Here is a 26,554-nt window from a genome sequence, read left to right on the forward strand (position 1 = left end):
AGACAGGAGTTCTATGTAACATTCAGACACTTCATTTCACATCTACCACTTGCGATCTTAGCATGAGTTAGTCACTCCCTACAAAGCTTTGCTGCAGATTAGCCAAGGGTTCAGCACTGCTTCAAACCAGCTAACAAGTACTTACTTTCAGCAGCAGTATGTTTCAAAAAGATCTACGTTAGGCTGTCACCTTTCTTGTAGCAGACACAAAGGACCCATCCCCTGCTTCAATGAAGTTAAAACATTCGTTTACATGAATATTTCAGCCACTGGTATTCTGCCAGAAACACTGTGCTGTCACCTGCATCAACAGCAGGTGTTGGGTTTTATTGGGGTGCCTTTTCCTCAGTTCATCAGGAGAGGAACCCCTGCCAGCTCACCCCACTACTCTCCCCTCTGCTAGGCCAGAAGGGGCCAGCAGCCACCACAGTCCTTGGCCCAGTCCAGGTCATGCTAAGCCAGTGGGGCAGGACCAGGCTCAGCAAGACAGAAAACGTGCACCCTGATCTCCACAGGGAGATGGAGCATGAGCTGCTCCCAAAAGGCTCTCACACAGTTCCTGCCTTAGTCAAAGTCCCTGTCCTGTAATCTTCCAGACTCTGATTAATACATGGATGCTGCCAGAAGGGCTGTTCACGAGGCTTCTGCTTCCTGTGAGAAGGATTAAGGAAGCCTGCTGAGGCTCACAAGGAGTACTGTCTTCCTGTCAGAAAGGCCTTGCTGAACCTCAAGAATCAATGAAATTATTAAATCCCAATATCAAGCAAACAAAGGGTAATGTTAAAGGCTTTATTTGAGCATGCTTAAGCTACAGCAAAACCATTTTGCAGGAGATGCACATCCCACTCCATGGAGTAGGAAAGCCATACTTAAAGCAAGATTCTCTTCTAACTTTTCACCCTCAGTTTCGACTAGGGGATTAAACAAGCCACCACTCAAGCTCTCTGCAAATGTTGATCTGTAATGAAATGCTACAGTTGAAACAAGTATAATAAGCAAACTCATAGCAATGTTTCCTCTCCAGCTCAGCTGTGCCCCCCACAGTGCATGCTTTCCCCAGTGCAGCATGTGGGCAGCAAGCCAGAGGATACCAGGCTGTCCTGGAAAACACAGACCAGCCATGCAATTGTTAAAATGACCAAGTGGGATATAATGAACAAAAGGCTTATCTTATTGTTAAATATGATGTGATACTAGAGTTGACAGCAACCCATGTAATGCAATAATTCTTGCTCTTGTAAAGGGATAAATAAACATCAGAGACAGTTTTCTAAAATTAAGGACTCCCTGCGATAAGTCCAGTGCTTTCAATTTCAATGCCACATGCAGCCTGCAGCAGAGAAGCCCATCACAAAGGTTAATATGTAAAATTATTTACCCTCCAAAGCTCCAAACTTGCTTACTTCAGCTAGTCTGCATGCTTCATGTTAGAGAAGTAAAAGTGAACAGGGCTACTATTTAAAGTTAATTTTAGAGCAATTAATCAAAATGATATTTAATGAGCTTTACAGTTCTGCTCCAACAACAGAACCTAGGATTTATTTTTTTCATTTACATCAATGATTTCTGACTACTTAATCTTACAAGTCTCAGAGTAGTTGCTCAAATTGCTCTGCATTAGGATTTGTTTCTTGGGAATTCAATGGTACAATTACATCTTCAAAGTCAATTTTCATGTACAGCTTACCCATTAAAATGTTTTTCAGTCATTAAAACCATGAGAAGTTCAAACAGTAGAGAGTTCTCACTTAAAAACAAATGTTAAAGAAAATACTTGCATTTATTTCCCCGTGCGTGTCCCTTACACCAGCAAACCATTAACCAGTCAGAGTTCAGATACACTGCCACGATCTCTTAATTAAATTCTTCTTTTTAATGTCAGAGCAATATTACTCATTTTAAAGGAGAGGAAAGAAAGGCAGCAGCACTCTCCGCTTATTAGAGGGCTTCTGGTACATACTGTTTCAATTTATGTCCTGCTCATACTGCACAGAGCTTGAAAACACTGCTCAATTAGGTTTTAAAAATTCAATTTAAAATTAATGTGGAGTTATACTAATAGGTAATGGCTGTACCCTGTGTGATTCTTGATTCCTCCAGCCCCTTGCTGTCTGATTTGATAACCCTGAATTGTTCATTTAGGAGAGGTCAGCAGCAGTCAGCTCTTCTCGTTTGCTGGAAATAACTCTGGGCCTCACCAAGAACTACAGTCTATGAATACTCGAATAAAATGAAACATAAGCAAGTGAAAAAGCCTTCTTCCTTTCAGCATTCCAGACATTTAAATCTATGATGTTAAATTAGACTCTATAATTTCACGCCTATTTTTAACTTGATAGTAACATTTTTTTTTAAGTTATTTTCAAGTAATGAAATGAGAGTAGATATTTATTTAAAATAAGTCAACAATGAAGGCTATGCAGCTTAAAAACAGTCACAAGCAAACAATTAGGAGAGGCCTTAAAATTTCTCACTTCTACCTCATGAAAGAATTTAAATGTTTAATTAATATGAAATGATATTTTACTGAGTCTTCCAGAATGGGACCAGAAATATCCTAAACTTAACATCATACTCAATTGGCACAATTAAGGTACATCGCTAAATTTTCTAATACAGACTTAAAACTTAGTTCACTTTTTTAACTTGAGAGATAAGATTAAGTCTTCTTGTTTGTTTAATTTTTTTTTTTTTTTTTTGGGTTGTGTCTGTGTGTTTTGTTTTTAAACATTGATATCAATACATTTCTGTGCTAAAATTTCCTCTGAATTCTCTTGAACTCTTTTTTTTCATAACAGTGATTTTTATCAGCCTGGACAGCTCAACCTTACACATCTCGGTCCCCTTCTCAGTGTAAACATCTTAACCTAAGTCCACTACACTGCTAACAACTACAGTCAATCCTGTTTGCTTTCTCGGCTCTCAGCTGGACCCTGGTATGCCTCCAGAGATCAGAAGATGTCAACACCAAGGCTGCAGTAACACACACATCACTTCAGCAGCAGTGCCCACCACAGCACACTCACTCATGCTTCCTTGCCTATGCTCCTATCTTCCTTAAAAAAAAAAAAAAAAAATCACACAAAAAAATCCGTCCTTGAAAATACATTGTCTCCCATCTTATCATCATCAAGGAATCCATGATCTAATTCACTGTGTGGCCATGGAGAGCAGGCAGGATCTGTGCAGGGTGCAAGAGGAGAGCTCAAGCAACTCCATCCCCAAGTAAGAAATCAGAACTTCACCAGAGAAGAATTCCCCCAGCACCAGGGGAGTTATACTGAGATGCCTAGAGGAAAAGGGAATTTGTAAAGGATATAGTGACATTACACTTTTCCTGTGTGCTTTTACTCATTGTGTACAGGCAAAAATATATTGCAGTGGGTTGTTTGCTTGTTTGTTTTGCAGAAGAAAAAAAAAAGGTCGAATGAGGATAGCTTCAGTGTAGCAAGAACAGATGATGTCAAAAAACATTTTGGTAAAAATGAAATAATACAAGGGGGAGAAAAACTAACCCAAGTTACCATACTTTTAAAATTTTACTTACATGCAGCTTGTCAGGCAGTTTTTGACACACAGAGTGTATACTTTAACAACATTTAGAATAAAATTTAAAAATACAGAAAAAAAATTAAAAATATATTTGTTTTGATTTTGAGTTTGATTTGTGTCTAGAGATTTTCAAATTAAATAAACATACTGCAAATAACAAAGTATGCAACTACTTTATCAAAGGGTAGAGCACCTACAATAGAGCAAGTGATCAAGAAAGCAGGATTCATTTATCTACAGTTGTATTCTATCTCCAAATACACGATTTTAGATAAACAAATAAATAAATTTGTATTTTTAGGTAGAACAAGAACTGGAACTAGTGCTTAAATTATATGTCCAGATAGTCCTACCTTTCTCTTCGTATGCAATCAGATGAAGTAGCTTTTTCTTTTCTGTCAGTTTGCTTTTCAAAGAAAGCATGCGGTTATGGGTTGTTTCTTTTTTTTCCCCTTTAAGTAGCAAACTAATGTAATCAGCTTTAAGCTGGCTGGTCTCCCCAAATACCTGACAAAACAGACTAAAAGAGCTTCCCATGCACTACACACGCATAGGAAAAGCTTTTCCCATGCACACATACTAAAAATTTTGGGGAAAGTGAGAGTCAAATTCTACACTGCAGTGCCACTTAGAAGAATACAAAATTACTTCACGTATTTTAGTTGCATGTACTTCTGTTAACCAAACTTGTCCACTTAGAGGTAGCTCAATTTCCCTCCCACTGCACTGAAACTCCTATGGAAGAAACCAACTGTTAGCAAGAAATCGTCTAAATGAGAACCATCTGGTATCTTCAGAAGTGGGAATCCTAGCCTGTATTAAAATCTACCAGAAAAGGAACAGCAAAATACATTCTACAGTGTCTCTGACCATCCAAATACAGAAATGAAAACCATGCCTGCTTTTAACATCCCTTATTTTAAATTTATCTAACACAAGCCACAAAAAAATACATTTCAAAAACAATGCTTTTCAGAAAGCTACAGTACTCTAGTTACAGAACTGCAGCACTTTCATTTTTATCATTACTTTTTTTTTTAAATCACAAAAACACCAAATCTGGGCACAATGACTAAAGACCAATAGCACCTTGAGCAGAGCATACCTAACTGCACCATTCAACCTGCAGATCTAAAAAAATAATCTGATTTTGCAGAAGAAAAAAGAAAAACCCACACACTACCAGGACCAAAATAAGACAGGATACCTCATCACATGCTTCTTAGCAGATGACTTTACTCTTTTCCAAAAGGAAATAGGTATAGTAGTATTTATGTATATGCACACATACATAAAGATGTTGTATATATAAGTGTGTGTGTGTATATACCACTCCCCATAATTATTTTATTGAAAGACAAATTTTTATCGTTCTATAAATCTCATAGCTATTTGAGCAAACTGTTGCTTGGAGTACAAAGGTACCTATTGCACTTCGCACCTCAGAGGAGAGGATCTAAATGCATGGACTAAGGTGCAAAGCTCACAGGACCAGATAATATTTACTGTCACAAATTTACCTGTGTTTCAAGCAGATGCTGATGCTCTATAGTCAGTTGCTTCCCAGCAGGCCAGAGGCTGGGGCAGCCTCACAGCAGCATCCCAGCAGTCCTCTGCCCCTCCTGGAGCCCCAGCAAAACCCTGGCTTCAGCTACTCTGCAGGGCCAGCAGGCCTGACCCACAGACTTCAGTTCAACAGCAGAATTGTCAAACATGACAGTTGACTAAGAACAAAAATGAGACCAAAAGTCTCCATCACAGTTCCATAGTTGAAACCATACGGGTGCTAAAAAGGCATCCAGAAAACACTTTTTCTCAGTTTCCCTTAGGCCACACCAAAGAAAAAGCAAAACAAAGTTTCTTGATTATTTAGAGCTTACTCAGCTTCCCTTAACTTTCAGGGATTATAAAATCTGACAGAACCAACAAGAAGCATTCTTCCAATGTCATAAAAACAGGGAGCAAAGCCTCCAAACACTCAACTACAGCTGAATGTTTTATGCCCAAGGACCAAGGCCCACTCTCAAAACACTACTGCTGGGTAATGATCCATGCCTTCAACTTCTGGACACTGCGAGATTAAAGGAACTGCATAGCACAGATCCCTTCCCAACAGGAATTACTGTCCTTTCATAAAACACAATAGTCATCAATGCTGCATCCCCCTCAGCCCTCTGGTAGGCACACAGGTTAGCAAAAACACTCTCCAGTTTAAAGTGCTGCCATGCTGAATTGGTTCTACAGAATGAATGGCCTTAAGGCATCATCAGAGGATACCATCTGTATGTGCTCAGTCCAAATTTGCTTTTAAGTGCCCACACATACACTACCCAGCAGTGAAAACCCCTGAAAGACAAAGTTGAACACCAAACCACGCTCGTGGCAACGAACACTGCAACCCAAGAACCTAGCAAAAATGGCATTACAGGCTATGGCAGCTTCCTTAAGAACAGGACTGTGATGCGGTTGAGCCGAACCGCCATGCAGATGGTCTTTCATCATCCTGTAACAGTTGGTATTGCTGGGAGGTCAGACCCATGCCATTGTTGTTCCAGCAATTTGCATTTTATTTTCCATAATGCTTCCTAATTTCACATTTTCAGTTATTACTTTCAGGCAATTGCTTTAATTATCTGTTATTCCGCAAGGAACGACATACTTCTCTGGTGGTGAGAGGGTCTGGATCAGATCTGTTCATGCTGACGAGTCTCTTCAGGGGCAAAAGCAGGATTGCCTTGCCAGCCCTGGCAGCCCAAGTGGGGTGGCCTCTTGCCAGCGCCCACAGCCCCTGATGACAGATTGGCCCACTCGCCACGGCTCCAATGACAATCTGCACAGGATTATCAGGCACACATTAAACTTTTAAACACGTGCACTACCCCTCTGAATTTCAGATTCACCAGAGCAAATGGCATCACTGAAGACCGTGGCAAAATACATCTGTCTGCAAAGCCAGAAGAATCCGCTTTCCCTAATCCAATGCTATGTTAATGCAGAGCTCAGCGATGATGGATGGACTCATTAGTGCCGCTGTTATCACCATCTGAACCAGGTGCCAAGACATATGGTTTAACAGATGTTTGAGCAAAAAGCTCAATTCTCTGTACTGTGCAAGTGTCCAGTTAAACTGGACATTGATAAGACACTGAAAATCATACTGGGCTTATGAGAATCACAATTGTTCCCAGCTCAGGAAGCAGTTAAATACAGCTTGATTATGCAAAAAACCCTATTGCTCTCATATCCCAGTCAGATCCACCAAACAAATGCTGAACAATATGTACACTGCTTTCTGGTCTTTGTGTCCCAAAGTGTTATTTACACTGTTCAGACAATTCTATTTCTGTACTTTCTCAGTAAAGGAACAAAGCTTAAAATCATGGAAGCTTTCCTCATACTAAAAAATTATATGGGTAAAAAGACCCTCTTCAATGTCTCCATTTTAATGTTTGTATTGTTCTCCGAGTGCTGTTCTCACATATATTTAATGCTTAACATGCATCCATCATAAAACAGTATCCATGTGTAAAAGTGGTATAAGTGACTCTTGTTTTCTCACCTAGCTCCACTGGAATGCGTGGCATTTGACATACACCAAAAAAAAGAGCAGCCATATTTATACTAATATTGATACAAATTCAACAAATCAATATGGATAAAGCAGCAAGGTGCATCCAATGTTAACAAAAGAAACATTCATTCTTTAAGTGTCTTTCTCATGAAAGACAACTCATATACTTAAAAAAATAGAAGATCAGCAGAAGCACGCAACAACTGATCAGTCTATTACTTGTTCTGTTGCATCTTTTCAGCTGACACACACACACATATTTATGTTCTCAGAAGAAATTTTCAACAAGTACTACTGTTAACTTATAAGATGAAGCACATAATAACATAACAGGCAGGAATGCCAGGTTACTGTGCTGGGTTTAGGGATTCATCTGATAATCCAAATGCTTCAGCGTTTTCATGTGGTACCAATTTGAAGTTGTTTGTGCATGACATACCACACTGGAAATAAATAAACAAAAAGAGGAAAAAAACCCTACAGTACTACATTCAGAAGTTGACGGTAGGCAAAAACATAATGCACTAAGACCAAATGCATTCCAAAAAGAAAATCAACACTCAAAAAAAAAAAGAAAAAAAAAAAAAAAAAAAAAAAAGGACTTTGAAATTCTTTCAGAATTTGTCAATAATCGTAGGTTATAAAGAAAATACTTCAGCTTGTAGCCATAACAGACTGGATACTAGATTACTGAAAAGGTGAGCACTGCACTTCTGTTCTGCTCTCATACCTAATATTTACCTTGCCAGGAAAGGTATGTTTTAGATCATCTTGTTCAACCAGTTAAATCTCTTTACCTGCTCAAATATTTGCTTCACATTAACAAAGTTGAAATTTTTAACGACTTATGTTACCTTCACTGCTTATCTTTCAACGCCAGAGCCCTGCCTGTCCCCAGCTTTGGTCCAGTGGGGTTGCAAAATGCAGGGGTTGGTAGATAGGGTTGTGAAAGAGGACAGGAGACAAGATATAATCTAAAACTAAACAAACTAGCAAAACCTACATTAGTGAAAGTCAGAAGAACTTCAATGTTAATTCATATTAACCTGAAATTCTTACAGTTATGCTCTTATAGAAGATGAAGATGATGAAAAGACCATTATAAACACTCAAAAAACAATGCAATGAAATATGTTGTGTCTATTTTCATCTATTTCTATTTTCAGTTACATAAAGGTATGTGCACTTCATTTATAGTGACAAAGAAAAACATGGAAATATGGGAGCACACAGATCATTTGTGTAACATCAGCGGTTTTTCCCCACTGGAAAATTAAAGTTTATACAGGTCATTAACAATGAGATCTACTCTCAGGTTGTTAGAATCCTTCTCTCTTCCTTGCTCCCAACCAAATATCCCATCTGCTGGCACAGTTTATATAGTTAGGTAATTGAGACATGAATCAAGCTAAAAATGAAACAAAACAAAACGTGCACGCAACACCATCACCCTTACAAACCAAACTCCAAAATCCCTCTTGCTCTCAATAACAGTAGCAATAATTTATATCTGGGGACAATTTTTTTTTCTGCCAGATTAGTTTCTTCATCTAACTCAATGGAAAGGTGAGTAAAAGCTCCATACTTAGAAGAGTTGAGGAGGCAGCAGCTGAGATTGCAGCAATCTCAGTGCAGCACTCAGAGACAGCACTACAGAAAATAAAGCAGGGACGCTGCTTCCCCCAGCTCTGTCTCTCTCCTGAATTTATTTCAGCCCGTGGCTGCCAAGGGCTGGAAAAGCCAGTGTGCAGTAGTAGATTCCGTAATGGAATTTGTGCCTGCACAACTCTATTACTTCAATGCAAGCAAATGTTATCTTAGATCATTTCATATACAAAAAGTCCCAGATCGTACCTTAGATCTTTACTTATCAAAGACTGTTTTAATAGCAATCTGTATGCTATTTTTTCTTCTTCTTTTGTTTTTAATTTTTTCCTTTTACTAAGGAAATATCTTTTCTCTTTCAATAAGGACATGACCAAAAGCTATTTTTTCCAATAGAACATACATGAAAAATGTCTCTTTTTTTTGTTTTGTTTTTTTTCCTCCTCATGTCAGTTTTTGTTCTTACGAGAAAAATACATTCTTGGAATATTTCAGCTCAGGGCTCTCAAAAACAATTACTTAGGCATTTTATTTGATCTGCTTGCTCTTCCTTGCTGGCTATTGACTCTTTACGAATCTCTGGTTTGGTCAAAGGCTAACGTGAATCTCTTTCAAGTCATACACTTTCGTCTCACGAGGTCCCCATATTATATTCACCCTGTGTTTTAAGTATGAGGTGAGCAAAACAATTCACTATTAGCTGAGCAAAACAGCTGTAACATCTATTTAAGGATGAATTCAGAGGTAGGAAAGTTCATGACTTGCACTTATGTCAGGAAGGTAAGATGAAGTGTTGGAATAATGAGAGAGGAGGGAAAAAATATGGGTCACCTTTATGTTGGTGAAAAATTGGGATTACTTAAGGGAAAATAAGAAGGGGAATGTAAGTCTCAGCATATGAATTTAGTAGAGAAGTGTCTTGAAGAATATCAAAGCACTTCATAAACACAAGCAGAGTTATCTGAATGTCAAAGACACCTTATCTTTTACACTGTGAGAAGAATACCACATCTGTGATCCCCACACAAAAAACCAGCCATAAAGTACTCAAAGGGACAAAATACATGTTTTTTGAGTTGTCTGGCGGATAACTGGCCTTCTCAGATTATAACACGTATAATCTGTCAGTTATCTGACCCAGAGGACCAAGTGATGAGGAAGATTTCCAGCTGGCAGTCCCTGTCAGCCCTTTCTGACCAATTACCCACTGAAGGCAGTGCTTCATATTTGTTCTTGCATGTACCTTTTGTTATGCTCCTGCCTTTGGTATAGTAACCAAGCTCAATTTCAGTTTGTGTGCTTTATATGATCTATTTGGCAAGCCTCTGAAACTGTACTCCACTTCCCCAATGAAGAAATTTTATATGTGCTCAGTTTAAACAAGTTACTACCCAAAGACATGGAATACCACATCATTCCGATTGATAAGATACCTATTCGATAAATGCAATACACTTACTGCTAGATTTGTGTCACATTTTAAAATGTTGCAGCATATTTGTCTGGCAATACATTCAGTGTATCAGATTTTTATAATCTCATACTCCTATTAAAAATATTCTCTTTTACATTTGAAGTTTAACACATGCCTATATGCAACTGCTACTGAAGTTGTCACCCCACATTCTATTAAAAGAAAATCAAACAGATTGAAGTAACTGATTATAGTTCATTTCAAGAGCACAACACTTTACAAAAAAATAGATACTTTAAAACTCTGATTATAGTTAATTTCAAAGTACAATCATTGCCAAAAACTTTGAAGTTCTGAAAGTATATAGAAATTCCCTATTTTTAAGAAAACGAGTTGTAAAATGCATATTAAGAAATGACTCTAAAGCAGTGTCAGTGCTTAAGGTTTAAACATACACATACAGGTATCATGTGGTAAAATTCAGTTTTTAAAGAAACAAGTGTGAACCTTTGCAATCTTTCTACTTGGTGGTCTTAATTTTAAGTCTTTCAAGACCATTCACACAAACCGCAAAGAAGAGTTTTCATTTTAGAATTGAGAATATGTACTTATATGTACTTGATGGTAATAAATGGAACTGATTTACAGGTAGAGAAAATCAAAACGCCTTAAAGAACAACCTTCCTCTATTGGCCATAAAAAAAAAAAAAAGTCCCAATCCAAGCTTTTTAACACTACAAAATTGATTACCAGTTTCACCATTTAAACAATATAGCATCTTATTTAAACTAAATGTTTCACATGCAAAAGAAAAAAGACTTAAGAATTTAAATATTTCCCTTCCAGAAAGCATTTTGTTCTTTGGGCAAATAGACTTAGATGAGTTGGCCTTACCTGGAGCCATAACTTGTTATTCACTGCATCTCTCCCTGTAGCAATGCACTGAAATGTAGCATTCTGCCCTGCATTGACCTCTACATCCCCCAGCCTCAAGAAATGTGGAGATTTATCTGCAGAGTTGGGAAAAAAAAAAAAAAGTACAAATAATGCTTATTGCTAGGAAAGGTGCCATTATGTTGCCTCTGCAAAGATGCGTATTATAAAAACCTTTAGCTAGAAAACACAAAGAAAATGATTTGTTTCATCTCAGCTCCAGAAGAATGTTTTCAGTCCTTTCCCTTCTCTCCTTTTCATTCTATACATGAGTTCTAATAAAGTATTTTAAGAATCAAAGCCCAGAAAAGAAGATCAAATGCTAGAGTGTCAGTAGCACATTACAAAAATTATCCTTACGAATTTCAGTTGTACGAAGTCTGTCATACTGGGAAAAAGCCAATTAGAAGGATACTGTTCAAGTAAAAAAAATAGGTATTATCTAGATAATTTGCAATGTAACTTTGAGCTCCATACTTCTACTAAATGAAATCATTTTTGCTGTTGAGCATAATATTTCAATATTCAGGCAAATTATTTCTTTCTTTGACAAAACCCCCAGGAAAGCTCCGTGGCACAACCACCTGAAGGATTTATTAGACATAAGAAATCTGACAGACATATTTGAGGAATGGCTATATTACACAGCTCTCTCCCATTCCTTTCTCAAAAGCCACCAATGACAGCAGTAGCAGAGCTGTTATTTCTTTGTGCTTAGTTAAAAAAGAAAACTAAGAAACACCAGAAAAACCTCTCAGGAAAAAAGTCCAGCAAATCAGAATGAAAAAATGTTTAAAGATCAGTACAGAAAACAGCTTATCTGAAAAGTGTAACATTCTGATTATCTTCTGTCATGCCTGCACCAAAGTGCATTTTAGCAATTAGAAAATAAATGAAAAGAAAAAAGAAAAAAGAAAAACAAAGAAGCAAGGGACAGTACAAAGCCAGATACTGAAGCTGCAAAGAGTTTTGCTGACTACTGAGATCAGATGGCTGGGCTGACAGAAATATAAAGAGGTAAACTACACAAACACCCCTTTACGCTTGGTAACCTATAAGTCATAACAGTTGTGGGTGGAAGAAAACAAGATGCGAGGTTGCCACTGCAACCATCTTTTAAATAAAATTTTGTAGGAAGGTTGCTGTGATGTGATCTTTTCAGAAAGTAATTAAATTAACAGCCATGAGGTGCACTACAGTGAAATTAAATTTGAGAAAGGGAGCATCTAGAGGAAGATCAGAAAAGTAGAATAGAACCAAAGTAACAAAAAAAACACCATCTAAGAGTGGTGTCACAAATGCACAGTAATCGTTTCTTCCTCACAGTGTTTACTTGAACGATGCCTGAATTAACACAATTTGTGTTTGAATGTATAGTTTTACCCAGGTAGGCAGAAAAAGGCAAATGTAAATGCCTGAATTCTGTTCACATAATAAACCATAGCAAGAGGCCTGTCTTCAATAGTTCAATAGCTAGAAGCCATTTATAAAACCAAAAACAAAAAAAAGAGGGCATGAAATCTGGAAAGCTATATGTCATATTTCTGTAATCAGCAGATATACATATTAACAAAAGACAGCTTAAGACACTGAGCATTTCTGCTTTTATATTCATGCAATACTTCTGCTAGACAAAGATTTCACCCAGGTAAATCACTTGCAACACTACATTTTACCCTGGAAGCTACAACACAAATGCTATTGAAAGAACAAAGAATATCAGTGATGAAGTGATGAAAACTCAGCAGGCCACAGCAATATCAAATAAGTCCTGAAAAGGCAGAGAAAAATGCAGCTCTTAATCATTACTTACCACAAGGGTAACTCAGAACCTGGATGTCATCAATGGCAATGTAGCCATTTCTCCCATCTGAGACTTCGGCTTCAAATATTACCTGTCAAAATGAAAGAAAAAATGTTTACAACATTCATTTCTGCAGAATTCCCACAGCAGCAGGCGTGTTGATATAAGACACATTGCCTTTTTCATTTAGCTGAGGTTCCTACAAGGCTTGATGACTGAATGGAATATTTATTACCTAATGGATTGCAGTTCCATTCTTTTCATATACATCACTTGCTTTGGATTCACTGCTTATGGCACAACAGAAAAGCAAGTTTATTATCTCAATTAGTGGCATACTGTTTTCAATTCACTAAATGCATAAACATGATTCAATTCTGAAAAAAAAACCAACAACCACTATTACTTTCAGACAGGTTCAACATCACAGCATAAAACTGAACAAGAATTTTAACATTTGTATTCCCATTGAGAGTCTTGCTGTTGTCTATATTCTTTGTAACGTGCAGTGTAATTGTACAGGAAAATATGCAGCAGCACAGAAATAAAGTGGCACTGCCCAGTGGCAATGAAAAGAGATACAGGAGATTTATGCAGTAGCCACTACATTCTTTATTTCTTGCAAAGCAATAGAAAAATTGCTGGGCATGAAACAAAAACGCAATAATGTCTTCACATCTAACATCTTGTCCCACTTCAAACATGAAGTAACAAAGAAAAAGTGTTCTCAGAACATTCGAGGAGAGAGCTGTTCCCTACAGATGTACCAATATAACATCACACAGTCTAGAATAAACTGACAAACTGGCAGAAAAGTAGAGGATAATGAAAAGGAAAGCATATAGAAATAAAAAAGAAAGTATGAAGCAGGAATGCTTAAACTAGGTATGTTGTTCCAAAAGTAATGCCTTCTATTTATTTCCATGGAAACTACAAGAGCTACAAGGAGCAAACACACTATCTGATCAAGCAAATTCTCAGCTACCAAACACTATTTTTCAACATAGTTATGACCCACTAAGTTTGCATTTTCACTAGCAATTAACAAGAGCCTGCATGCTGCACTCTTAGAAATCTGCATGAGTAGAGGTGAGCAACTGTTCCACAGCTGCTATTATGGTTTCATTGCTAGGAAAATATTGCTCATGAAGTCCATCTTTCATTGGCCAGAACAGATGGAAGTCAGAAGGCACCAAATCCAGACTATACGGTGGGTATGGTAGGATAGTCTAGTCAAGATTGGCTACACGCTTCAAGGTCTTCAAACCAGTACTGTGCTGCAAGAGAAAGGCTGTCTTCGTCTACGCACTGAAAGTTTGAGTCTTCAGCTTAGTCACTGTTGGCAATGCAGTGTCCATAGTTGATGGTTTGTCCCTGTTCCAGAAAATCCAGAAGGATCACTGCTGTCCTATCCCAAAGGACAGTACACATTCCTTTACCCACAAAGAGATGCATCTTGACCTTTTTCTCTGATGTGTAATTCATGTCACCGCTTCACAGACTACCATTTTGACTCTGGCTCCTAGTGATGATGCATGGTCTCATCACTGCTAATGATGCAATCCAAGATAATGTCATTTCAGTCTTGTATTGGTTCAGTAGGTCCTTACAAACTTTGTATACAGTGTTCTTTCTTTCCTGTGTGAGTATTTACGGGACCCACCTGGCACAAACTCTGCAACATTCCAGTATTGCCACCATTGATTCCAATGCCTTGAAGTCAGTATTCAGCTCCATACACAGTATCCTGGTTGTTATCTGAAGATGAGCTGATCTAGATGCCCTCCAGTTCATGATGTGACAGCTATGCATGGCCATCCAGAATGTCATTTGTCTTTCGCATTGCTTTCCTTGCTGCTCAAATGTGCCACCTACTGCCTCACTGTGTTCACATTCTCATAAACGTTCAAGAAGTGTCAGTGGATTCCATCCCTTGTTCTCTGAGACAATGCAAGGGAGGAAGACTGATAACCCAATGTTCCAGGTAGGTGAGGGGGAATGCAAGACCCATCAAGGACCTTTTTTAAAGATTTCAATTAGAGCACTATTTGACAGCACCTTGCAGCTCCTCTGGCTTTCTTCAGGGAGCTGGCACTTGTTACTTGTAAGGACATCAACACCAATTTTTTTAATTCCCTAACAACTACATTTAGAGCAGTTTGTCTTTTTGTTTTAAAAGGTTACGTGGTGTGAAGACAAGCAGACATCTCAGTAAGAAATAATGCTATATTTAAAGCCCTTCCAAATGACCAATTTCTTTATTTACAATACAATTCTATCACATGCATAAACAAACTTGTTTCCCAAAAAATTTAAGTTGAGAACTTTGACAATTGGTGTTAAATCCAGTGGCCTAAATTTACATCTAACTTCAAACCGGGTTGTTATTCATTTGAAAACAGTTTTGACTCACTATCAGAGAAGCTTGCCCTCATATGCATCCGTCCTCTGTGCACTGATAGCTTCCTGGGAGTCCAGGGGGAAACAATTTTCCTTACTTGGGATACAGGTGGGAATTTATGGTTTTTTTTCGTTTGTTTGTTTCTTTTGCTTTTTTTCCCCCATAGACTGTATATAGTAAAAGGTGCAGTACAGTTATAAAAGTCTCACTGAGCTTTAATTTGATAACATCTGCTCACGTTCAAAAAGGGAAATGAAGAAAAAGAATTGATTATATAGATGAAGACAGCAAGTCTTTAAAACACTGAGAAATTGGATCAGAAACAGAGTTTTTCCTCACACATACAACACAAGAGAAAAAAACCAGATTGTTCAGTTATTCCTTTCACCAGATAAAGTTTATCCTAATAAAACACAGTTGCATTCAGAGTGAATTCTGCATTTTACTTCAATGGCTTTTTAGTTTATAATCCAAGAAGGAATGTCTTAAACACCTGTATTTAGCTGAAAAGTAATTCAGACTATCACAGAATCACAAACTGCACAACTACAAATGTCCTTTCAATTATCACAGTTTAATTGCATGTTCATCTAGTGCATTTCTGAGACATACTTGCTTCCTTTAACGGGGAGGACAGAGTTTCCTGGGGGATGAATCAGGCTTGCACACAATAGTTCTGGAGACAGTTATCCTGTCTCGTTTGTTACAGGAGTGAATGCAATGAAAAACAACAGGAAATGCTGAATAGCTCAGGTAATTCAAATGCTCAGGGGAATTACATTTCATCCTGGATTCTTTTATACAGTTACCATGTAGTGCTCAAATGGTTACTTACTCCTCCAAATAAAACTTCTCTTGTTTACACAGTACTTGAATTTAGATAAAAATTAATTAAACAACAAATGAAATGTCAAAATTCCCTGAACGGGGGATGTTCCTATGTCTTTAACCATCCCCAATGCACTTCTTGTCCATATATTTGTCCATTCTGCCCCTAAAACCACATAAACTTTCAACATACACAGTATAATCTGGGAAAACCTATAAGCTTACTACTCACAGCATTAAAAAAAATCTACTAGTCTGTCACATACTTGACTTCCTTTAATGACCAAATCAGTGACAAATTGAACCCAAACATCCTGCTATATTATGCACAACTTTAAAGACCTCTATTATATGCTCCAAGGTAATTTTGTTTCAACTTTGATGAGTCCCAGATTATTCAGTCAATCCTGTATAGAAAGCATTCCCCTTTCTTTGATTGTCCTTGTCATCCTTCTTTGAACCTCTTTCTAACAGTATTATACTCTTTGAAGATAATGAGAGCAGAGATTGCACACAGTAATCAAGACGTACAAATCCATGACTCATCCATAACAGAATTACCTAATTTATAATGAACCAGAATTACCTAATTTATAATGAACTTCATTCTTAACCATTCCTAAAACTTCATCTGCTACCTTTGACCATCACTGGGATTAAAGTTGATGTTATTGTGAACCTCAGGATCTTGCTGCACATTGCTAATGGTAAACATAGAATTCATCATTCCATTCATAAGATTCAGATTTTATGCAGTGTGCATTATTTTCTCTCTCTTTATCTACACTAAAACACGCCTGCCATTTTATTTCCCAGTTACTCACAGCTGGTGATTTTGTGATGGTCATCCTGTAGGCCCTCACAATTAGACATTGTCCTTGCTATTCTAAAGAAGCTTTCATATGCAAACTTCTGTCTCTGTTGTCTCTCTATCCTGGTCATTTATAAATGGATTGAAAGAAACAAATCTCCGTAGGATTCCTCTGCAGTGGCTTCTTCTGGGGATACGGACAATTTATATATTTCTTTTCTCTTTTACACAATTATCTATTTATGAAATAATCTTTATTCTCATAGAATAGTTTTACTACAAAATTCTGTAGAGGAACCTAGTTAAAAGCCTTTTGGAAGCCAGTATCAATAATATCACTATTACCTATATGCTGCTGACTTAAAGGGACCCAAAGCTGAAACTTAAGCTGATGTCATCTTAAGTGTATGATGCGCAACGCAGAGCAAAAAAAGCCAGCAGATTCTAGTTGTCTCATGTCAGGTACTACAAAATACCACATAGTTCACTTTCACATCCCAGTTCTAAAACAGTGATATGACAATCACCCTTCACCTAGTTTTAATACACAAACACATATTTCAGAAAGACTTAAAATGCTTAGCAGTATTTGAATACAATGTGGGAAACAGTAACTTCTGTAGCTGTGACGCCCAAAGGCGGGGGTGGAATCTCGTTGCTGAAGTTGAGTGTTTAAGGACTACACAAATATTGCACTCCTACACAGCCCTAACACTGCATCCTATAAGCTTGCATTTGCTGGAATACACTAAATATTATAAGGAATGGACTTGTCAGATTTTAACTCTTAGCATGATTAATTTAGGTATCCTCACTATTAGCTCATTTAACTCACTGATCCAAATATACATTCTCAAAGTATATCTAGTGAATTATGTACAAAAAATAGCCAGGGAATAGAGAGAACTCTGTAGACCAAAGTTTAAAAAGAATATAGGAAAGTTTCTCTCCAGTGCATGTTTTACATCAAACATTTTTGTGAGGAAAACAGGATAGGATGAAAGATTTCCATAAAAAAAAATCTGATACTGGCACACAACTCAATTGGAATGTGCTCCTATTTGCACGTGTAACTCAGCCCATTGCCATCTACCAGGAAAACAGAAAATACTTCTTCCACTCCCTAGAAAGCCCATTGCCTCTTGGGCTATTTTGTAATACTAAATAAATAAATAAATAAACAAATGAATAAATATGTTTAAAAAAAAAAAACAACTAAGTAACCATTCTTTCTCTACTTCTTGGCTCACATACTTATATATCAGAAAACATTCAGAACTAATTTTCACATCCTTGGGTTCAGCATTTTAATATTCCATTTTTTGTTTTATCTGATGACTATCTTTAGAATACAACTAGATTTTGTAAAAGCTGATTTCTTGATATAAACCAGAAATATCTGCAGAGTATTTCTGCAGTTTGCAGACTTGCCTTGTCCGTTCTCCATTTGACTATTTACTATTTCTGATCACTTACACTATATGATATACTATACTTATACTGTACTTCTGATACTGATGAATGCTTGAAAGTCTCAAAGGATTTAAGGCAATCTTGTCATAGAAAAGGAACAAACATCACACATCAATTAGATAAAGTCAGCCTTGAAAACATCTTACTTAAAATAGAAAGTCAGCCATTCATTGGCTATTTTTTCCTCCTTAGCCCCTTAAAATGATCTTAAGAATAATTTAAGATTGAAATAGACAAAAAACATTTAGATTTTGCAATTTCCAAAGTGTATTCAGCTTGCAATACATTTTTAATTCAGCCATAGGAAGCCTTTCTATTAACTAAATTATCTGAAATTAGACTTGTAAATAGACTAATTCCAATGCTTGGTAACAAATTGCATTAGAGAGCTATATGTAAACAGAAGGTATCGTTTGTGATAGCAGTACAAAACAAATCAACCAACAACAAAAATAATGAGCCAGTGATCTTCAAATATAGTACACAGTGACTTGAATATTTGTGCCTTTTCTACTATACTCCACCATGCACAATCCTGATAGTATTTGTGTTGACATATTTTTGGAACCTCTCACATCTTTTCTATTAAAGTATGAGTAAAACAAATGAAGAAATGAGTTAGAATGAAATTGAACAGCAGAATTATAAAGTCAGTCTTTCATAAGCATATCAAATGCAAACATTTCAACAATTTTTTTGTATATACTTTTCTTCCTTGTTTAATCATAATTTTTGAAAAAGCACAAAAGTGACATCAACTATGTAATTTAATATTTATAACTGGTTAAGATTAAACAATACTGTTTTGTTTTATACTAAAATAGATTTCCACAGATGAAAACCATGAAAGGAAAGAAAATGTATACACAAAATGACAAAAAAAAAAAAAAAAAAAAAAAAAAAATTAAAAGCTTCTATCTAATGATTTGCAATTCAAAAGAAATTAAAAAGCTAAAGTGGGGACTTAAAAAAAAAATACTATCACATTACAAAAGAAATACTTAATGAAGGGCAGCTGAAAATAAGAAGAGACAGCAAAATAATTTTTTACTTGACATAACCAAAATTATGTTGACATAATAAAAAGCATTTCCCCTGTGAAAGTTATAGATAATTTTGCTGAACTAATTTAGAAATCATGAAAACATAATTACTTCCATTTGAATGCTTAAATAATGCTGTGAGGCAGCCTTGGCTGCTGACAGGGCCCAGGAGAATTTCCAGCACTGTAACTCAAACACAAGTGAAAATCTTGGGATCTAAATTGTGATAAGTCAGCTAGCATTCTATTGTTGGTTGGATTTTTAATTTTTTTTTTTTTTTTTTTTTTTTGTTTTGTTTTCTTGTTTTGTTTTTTTTGTTCTCAATATCAAACCTTCTGAGATTGAAGGAAAAAGTTAAGGCTATCTTCTCCCTAGCAACCTTACCAGCAGAGCTGGTCCGCAATTGCTTATGAATTCTTCAGCCATCTCAGTGTCATCCACAGGGACAGCCAACTCCTCTAATCCCCAAACACATATTTAAGGTCCAGGAAATGCTGAGAAGCCTATACTTTCACGGTTCCATCTGGTGACAAATTCCTTGTCAGGAGGATCATTGGGTATTCTTTCGGAATTCATTACTCATAAATGAGCTAGCTACTATATTCAATCCTAGGAACAGCCCTAAAATTGTCTCTTTATACATAAGTGAGAACCATAGGTAAGCTGTGGTTAAGTTCTTAATGATTTACGTTTAAACATACTGATAATGCTGCAGGACATTTTGACTGTTTAGCCATGGGAAACAAAACCTGTGGGTAGCACTGCAAAACATAACATTTACATGCTAAAATTGTTACAGTCACAGTAACAGACACTAGCTAAGAACTGATATGAATTATTGAGTATTTATTATTATGATAGATCTAAACTTTAAGAAAACACTTTCCATCAGGACAGCAGCAATCCTTACTACAACAGAAATGCAGTAGTACAAGTCCAGCATGATGCCACTGTTCTTTGCTGAGACTGGATAAATCAGTCCTTTTGCACTCCAATGACCAGTGGTAATTTCCTATCATGTGGGGCAAAAATAAAATAGGTTTACATATTTAAATATAAATATATTTGTAAGTTCATATACATGTGTATGCATGCACATACATATACTCATACTTATCACTAATATGCTCTCGGATCATATATATCCCTAGCCAAAATAAAGACACATTTGAATACACTCAACTCAGTAATGAGAAGCATTACACCTTGAAGCAATATGTGTATCATATAGATCATTAAAATTCCCAGTTTCTAAACCATGAGATGCTTTCCCTATTCAATTAAAATAAAATGACAGCATCTTGGAGTTAGTCTTTGATGAACAACACAAAAGAAGACAGCATGACAGAATTAAATCAGCAGATAAAATTCATTGGTTTCTGTTGTATCCCATATATCGCTTTCTAAAAGAACTTTTTTCCACTACATATCAAACATCAACAACAAAAAAAGCTAAAATTGCTTATTTTCAGAACAGCTATGAAAACAATTTGAAGCACCTATGCAGAGCGTGAAATCCATATCCATGCATTTGCTTGCTCCAGACAAAGACACTGTTCAAAACTACTTTCCAATTCCAGCAACCACTAATCAATGTGCTGATTGGTACGTACCTTCCTTTCCTTTCCCACTCCTCTATAATAAAACTCAAATGAACTACAACTGAAGCTATCACTCTCTCTCACTTTCTCCAAAAGTGTTCATACTCAGCCTATTTGAAGAAGAGCCTTCCCAAAAAGAAATTGAAGTGTAGAAATGCACACTGAAAAGGTATGTTTTAGAATGAGGTCACTCTTGCAAGAGGACAATTCACAGCAGAGTGCAAGTGAATATAAATGTTTTTCAGAAAGAATGGAATAAAAATAGTACCTAGCTTATTTCACAGACAAATGTTCAGGAAAAAAAAAAAAAAAAAGAGGCTTGATCATAAGTTTTTGCTGATATCAGAAGAGAGAACAACTGCAAGCAAAACTGCCCTAAATTACAATGGTTGCTAACATGGTGGAAACAAAGATGAGGAAAGACTATGCTACTCCCTTACTTTGGGTCATCGTGAACAGAGGGTAGAATAATGACAAAAAGCCTTAAGGCAGGAAAGCTAGCACCAAAGTGTATTCTAATACAAGTGGAGGACTATCTATCAGGCACAGCTTAACATATATATAATAAATGTAGATCAAATAGCACCAAGAAAAGAAACTCAATTAAAAAAAGTAATTCACCCAAAATAATGGATGTTTTATATTGAACTGTTCTGTGGAAATACTCACTGCATTAGCAGCAGCCTATAATACAAATATATAATATATATAATATAATAATGTAATACAAAGAGTGCTAGTTTCAGGAGAAGAAATTACACTGATGTTCTCTACGAAAAAAAAATAAAAATTACACTGATGTTCTCTACAAAAAAATAAAAAAATAAAAAAATACAACCACAATGTTTAAACCCCTAATTCTGTATATAATCTTATTTGATCTTCTATATGTTTGCACTAATTGATGCTGGACAAACACAGAAGACAGCCATCTGTACAAACAGCTTATGCCTGAAGACACAGGAGGGATGACACTGGCACTTTGTTCCTCTCAGTTTTGCACAATATCCGCTAAGCTGAACTGAATGTGACAATGGATATCAAGGGCAAGAAGATAAACTTCTGTAGGTATATAAGGAGCACAAGTTAGACTAGGGAAAATGTAGGCCTGCTGCTGAATGTGACAATGGCTCTGATGACCCAGGACTAAAGCTAGTAAGACTGGCCTTCAGAAATCCAAAGACCCTGAGATCAAGAGGGAAAGTCCAGAACAAGGAAGAACATACCCCAGGTGAAAGAGAATCAGGTCATGGAAACCCCCCCCCCCCCCCCAAAAAAAAAAAAAAAAAAAGGAAATATATAAGCCCATGAACACTCACAGGATGCACCTATGAGCACTGAGGATAGCATCACTGCAAGGCAACTCTGAATTACATTTGAATGGCAGAAGTGCCTGAGCACCATTTGCTGGAAACCAACTGCAGAAAGCAACTTTCTAGAAAAGAACGTGGCAGATGTGCAGGTGATCAAATGCTAAAACAAGCTGCACAGAGGGACCGTGGAGTCTCCTCCCTGGAGATCTCCAAAATTTCTATTTGAGATGGGGACAATGAAATATTCCTATTTCAAAGTAGTTTTAAATCAAAACATGGTCCTGGGTAACCTGCTCTGTCTCTAGAACATAACATATTGAAAAACCTAGAGAAGAAAGAGCATAAACCAATTTATATTTCTGTCTACATCAAATAGTATCCATTTAATAACTAATATGCCATAGACACACTATGGTATTTTGAATTTACATACTTGGGACCAAGTTTGGATGGTTTTGCCTTTAGCAAGGCTACCAATGTGATCAAAGAGAAAGACCTTAAAAAGAGTCCTAGGTAAACCAGGCCTGCGAGTCCTCCAGATACTCACATTTCATTGGAATAAATCTCTTTAGAAATTAAATTTTATTTATCGAAATATTTGACCAGTAACACTGAAACCACTCAAACTGCCACTTTTAACACTAAAGCGCACTATAACATGCCTTGATTAATGAAACTAGACAAGTTGGATTAGTTTCCTAATTCACTAGTTAAAGCAGAAATTTCTATTTGAGATGGGGACAATGAAATATTCTTATTTCAAAGTAGTTTTAAATCAAACATTTGTGGTAAAGATGTTAAAGCAACAGAAGTGATAGTTATGAAATCTGTCAAGAAAGGTCTGTGAAATCAGGAAGAGGAACATTAGTCAGAAATACAGACGCTGTTTACCCCACCAGTGACTAAGGCCAACTTCCTATATTCACTTGGAATGGATTTTTCAGATGCACTCTAGGACTATTTCAGGTATTTTAGGCATTACATCATTAATAATAGAATAATTAAATACAGAATCTTTATAGTTTCATCTACTCATTTAGAACAGAAAGCTACTGCTATTTGTTTTATACCTATTTGCAAGAAGTATGAAAAGCTAGATGTTATTAAGAAGCTGAACAAATGGAAGTGGATATGAGCAGGGAACACAAGTTACTGACAAGTCAATCCAGGCACATCACAGGAAGATAAGTATCAACAAGACAGACACTTCGGGCGAAAGAACCTTTTCTGTACCCCATAAAATCCTTACCTTGAACACACAACTAAAATCTTATCAGACCTTCTCCCTTCTATTTTTCCTCTATCAATCAATCTGCAAAGACATTTGCTAAGTCAACTTGCCTCTGAGCAAATAAACTAAAATGAAAAATCAAACAAAGGAATGATGAATCCTAAATTTAAGAGAAAAGGTCTCTCTTTCATTCTGAAAGAAAACTATTTTCATTTTTCAAAGCGTTGAAGATTAATACTAAGTAGACATTCTTAACTTTCTTTATAGGTGTACCTCCTAAGCTACTATTTCAGTGGTTTTAGTCTGCCAAAATGAGTAATGTTCATGAGCTCTGGCACTGTCCATGAATTTATCTCTTTCTCCATAGGAAAAAAAAAAAAAAAAAAGAAGGCAAAATCCTCACAAACAGAATGAATTGCCTCTTGAACGACAGAAATAACTAAACACCATTCATACACATAATCGTTGGACTTTTTTTTAGGACAAGGCATCAATTTTTCTTTTCTTTTTATAAAACACCTATTTATTTGAAAATACTGTTCAGAAAAAATAGCTATGAAGCATCAAGTAATAACTATTCTTCATGAAGCGTAAGTTTTAAGGCAACAGAACAATTCTACTGTGGTTTCTTGTTTGTGATTTCTTCTTTGTCTGTAGTTTGTGATATATTTTCATTATTCCTGTGAAATCTTCTCCTAATAGATTATTAAATGGCAGAAGAAGATTGCATAGATGAATATAAACCTTTCCCCTCATAAAATGACAATTTTTATCTACAAGGAGCAGATAAGGGAGAAGGATGTCCTTACTGGTAACCTTCTGGAGATAAACTTCTATCCCAAAATAAACATGCTACAGTCTCTGCTCTCAAGGTTCATCTTGCATATTGTAAGGCACTGTAAGTTATTATGTGTCATCAGTAATTAAAAGAGAAGTCAATTCCTGTATTTAAGCTGCCCTTCTTCTCAAATGGTAGGCAGCGGGTATTCTGTCATCGAATTTCAGGATGGTTTAAGTTGGAAAGAATCTTAAAAATCTTCCAGTTCCAAATCCCTGCCATGGGCAGATTTGCCACCCATTAGATCAGGCTGTCCAAGATCCCATTCAATTTGGTGCTGAATGCCTCCAGAGATGGGGCAACCACAGCCTGACTGGGGAGCCTGTTCCCATACTTCACTGTCCTCTGCGTAAAGATTTCTTCATAGTATTTAACCCTAAATCCGCTAGATTTCTTTCAGTTTAAAGCCATTACCCCTTGTCCTGTCACTAACCTCCCTGATAAAAGAGTTCCTCTCTGCAGCTTTCCTACAGGCTCCTCTTTAGGTACTGGAATGCTGCTATAAAGATCTCACAAATAAATCCTATTATATTTATTTTCATAGTCTCCTGTGTTACATTCAACATAGTTGCTTTTCACTTAAATGATATAAGACAAAGATAATTCCTAACCAGAAATAAACTAGGAATTTATACTAAAATAGTGATTCCTTAGTCACTAGACTCAAGTTTCTGCAGTCGCAGGCAATTATTATCACATTCAGTTCACTAAGGTTCCCATCAGGCCTAGACAGAAATTTCCAACATCAAAACACAGCCTAACAACTACAAATGAGATGCAAGGAAAAGCTTGGGGACACTGCTCCACCAGAACAGATAGTGAAGGCAGTGCTAGTGTTTATACAGTGAAATCTCTACTGCTTTTTATTAAAACACACATGTAAAACTAAAATAGTAAAAATCACTATGGAATGCACATTTTGTTATTCATATTTAATTATCCTTAATTTTCACAATTCTGTGAAAATTTACTCAAAATTTATCTCCATGTTAGAATCTACAGGCCTTCATCTGCTTCAAGAATTTCTTCTGGATACAAAACTTTGGAATAAAGTTGAAATGCTAGCTGTAATGCAAAGTACAATGAGACATAAAATACATAATTATACATGTATAAAATATAAAATAAAATATAAAATAAAAACATACACACAAGATCTATACACAATAGAACAAGGCATTTTATTCTAGCATGGTAATACATCTCCACCGTTAGTAACTCATCCACGCAAGCTTATCACACATAAGCAACAGAGTACTGCATCCTAGAGAACATTAGCTATGCTTATCTAATGAACACAGAAATTTGTGGGATTGTTGGATACTATTTTCAGTTAGTAAGAAACTTCAGTTATTTTCTTACATACTCAGCAATTGAATAGTTGGAGCAAGTAATCTGAACTGCATACAAGTCTTTTGTGAAGGAGTTTCAAAATCTTTCTTTAATTGTTCAACTGATCTACATGGAACTATCACTCGCCTTTCTCTTCTCCCTCAGTTACAACAAATCCAGTTTCTCTCTGCATCTTTTCTGCCTAACTTTATGCTCTCCCACCCATACTTCCTTGTCGCTTCACATTAATTACTACTGATGTTTTTATATTCAAATTTGTCTTAGAGCAGTGAGTGATCTCTTACACTCCACAAAAGAAACACTCACTTAGCTCAAGATAAATCTGCACAGTATCCTACCAAAATGAACATGGAAATCCCTAATGTAACTTTCAATGCATGCTTCATGCATTGAATTCATGCCAATGGGATGAATTTCAACAAGGCTAAATGCCGGGTCCTGCACTTTGGCTACAACAACCCCAGGCGATGCTACAGGCTTGGGGCGGTGTGGCTGGAGGACTGCATAGAGGAAATGGACCTGGGGTGTTGATTGATGCTCAGCTGAACATGAGCCAGCAGTGTGACCAGGTGGCCAAGAAGGCCAATGGCATCCTGGCTTGCATCAGGAACACTGTTGCAAGCAGGAGCAGAGAGGTGATTGTTCCCCTTTACTCAGCACTAGTGAGGCTGCACCTCGAGTACTGTGTCCAGTTTTGGGCCCCTCACTGCAAGAAAGATATTGAGGCCCTGGAATGTGTTCAAAGGAGGGCAACAAAGTTGGTGAGGGGTCTGGAACACAGGC

The 26,554-nt window shown here is 36.6% G+C and overlaps 1 protein-coding gene across 8 annotated transcripts in view; it reads right to left on the reverse strand.

Moving 5' to 3' along the window:
• Positions 1 to 26,554, reverse strand: part of PTPRK (protein tyrosine phosphatase receptor type K) — a 393,137-nt gene that overhangs the window by 198,645 nt on the left and 167,938 nt on the right. For all 8 annotated transcript variants that reach the window (XM_052698882.1, XM_052698920.1, XM_052698873.1 and 5 more), the window contains exons 4-5: positions 12,889 to 12,970; positions 11,037 to 11,152 (exon numbers count right to left, since the gene is read on the reverse strand). In XM_052698882.1, the coding sequence (XP_052554842.1) occupies positions 11,037 to 11,152; positions 12,889 to 12,970 (198 nt within the window). The remainder of the gene's footprint in view (positions 1 to 11,036; positions 11,153 to 12,888; positions 12,971 to 26,554) is intronic.

This window comes from Tympanuchus pallidicinctus, unplaced genomic scaffold (genome assembly GCF_026119805.1).
Source record: "Tympanuchus pallidicinctus isolate F22 unplaced genomic scaffold, pur_lepc_1.0 scaffold1, whole genome shotgun sequence".
Lineage (NCBI taxonomy): Eukaryota > Metazoa > Chordata > Aves > Galliformes > Phasianidae > Tympanuchus > Tympanuchus pallidicinctus.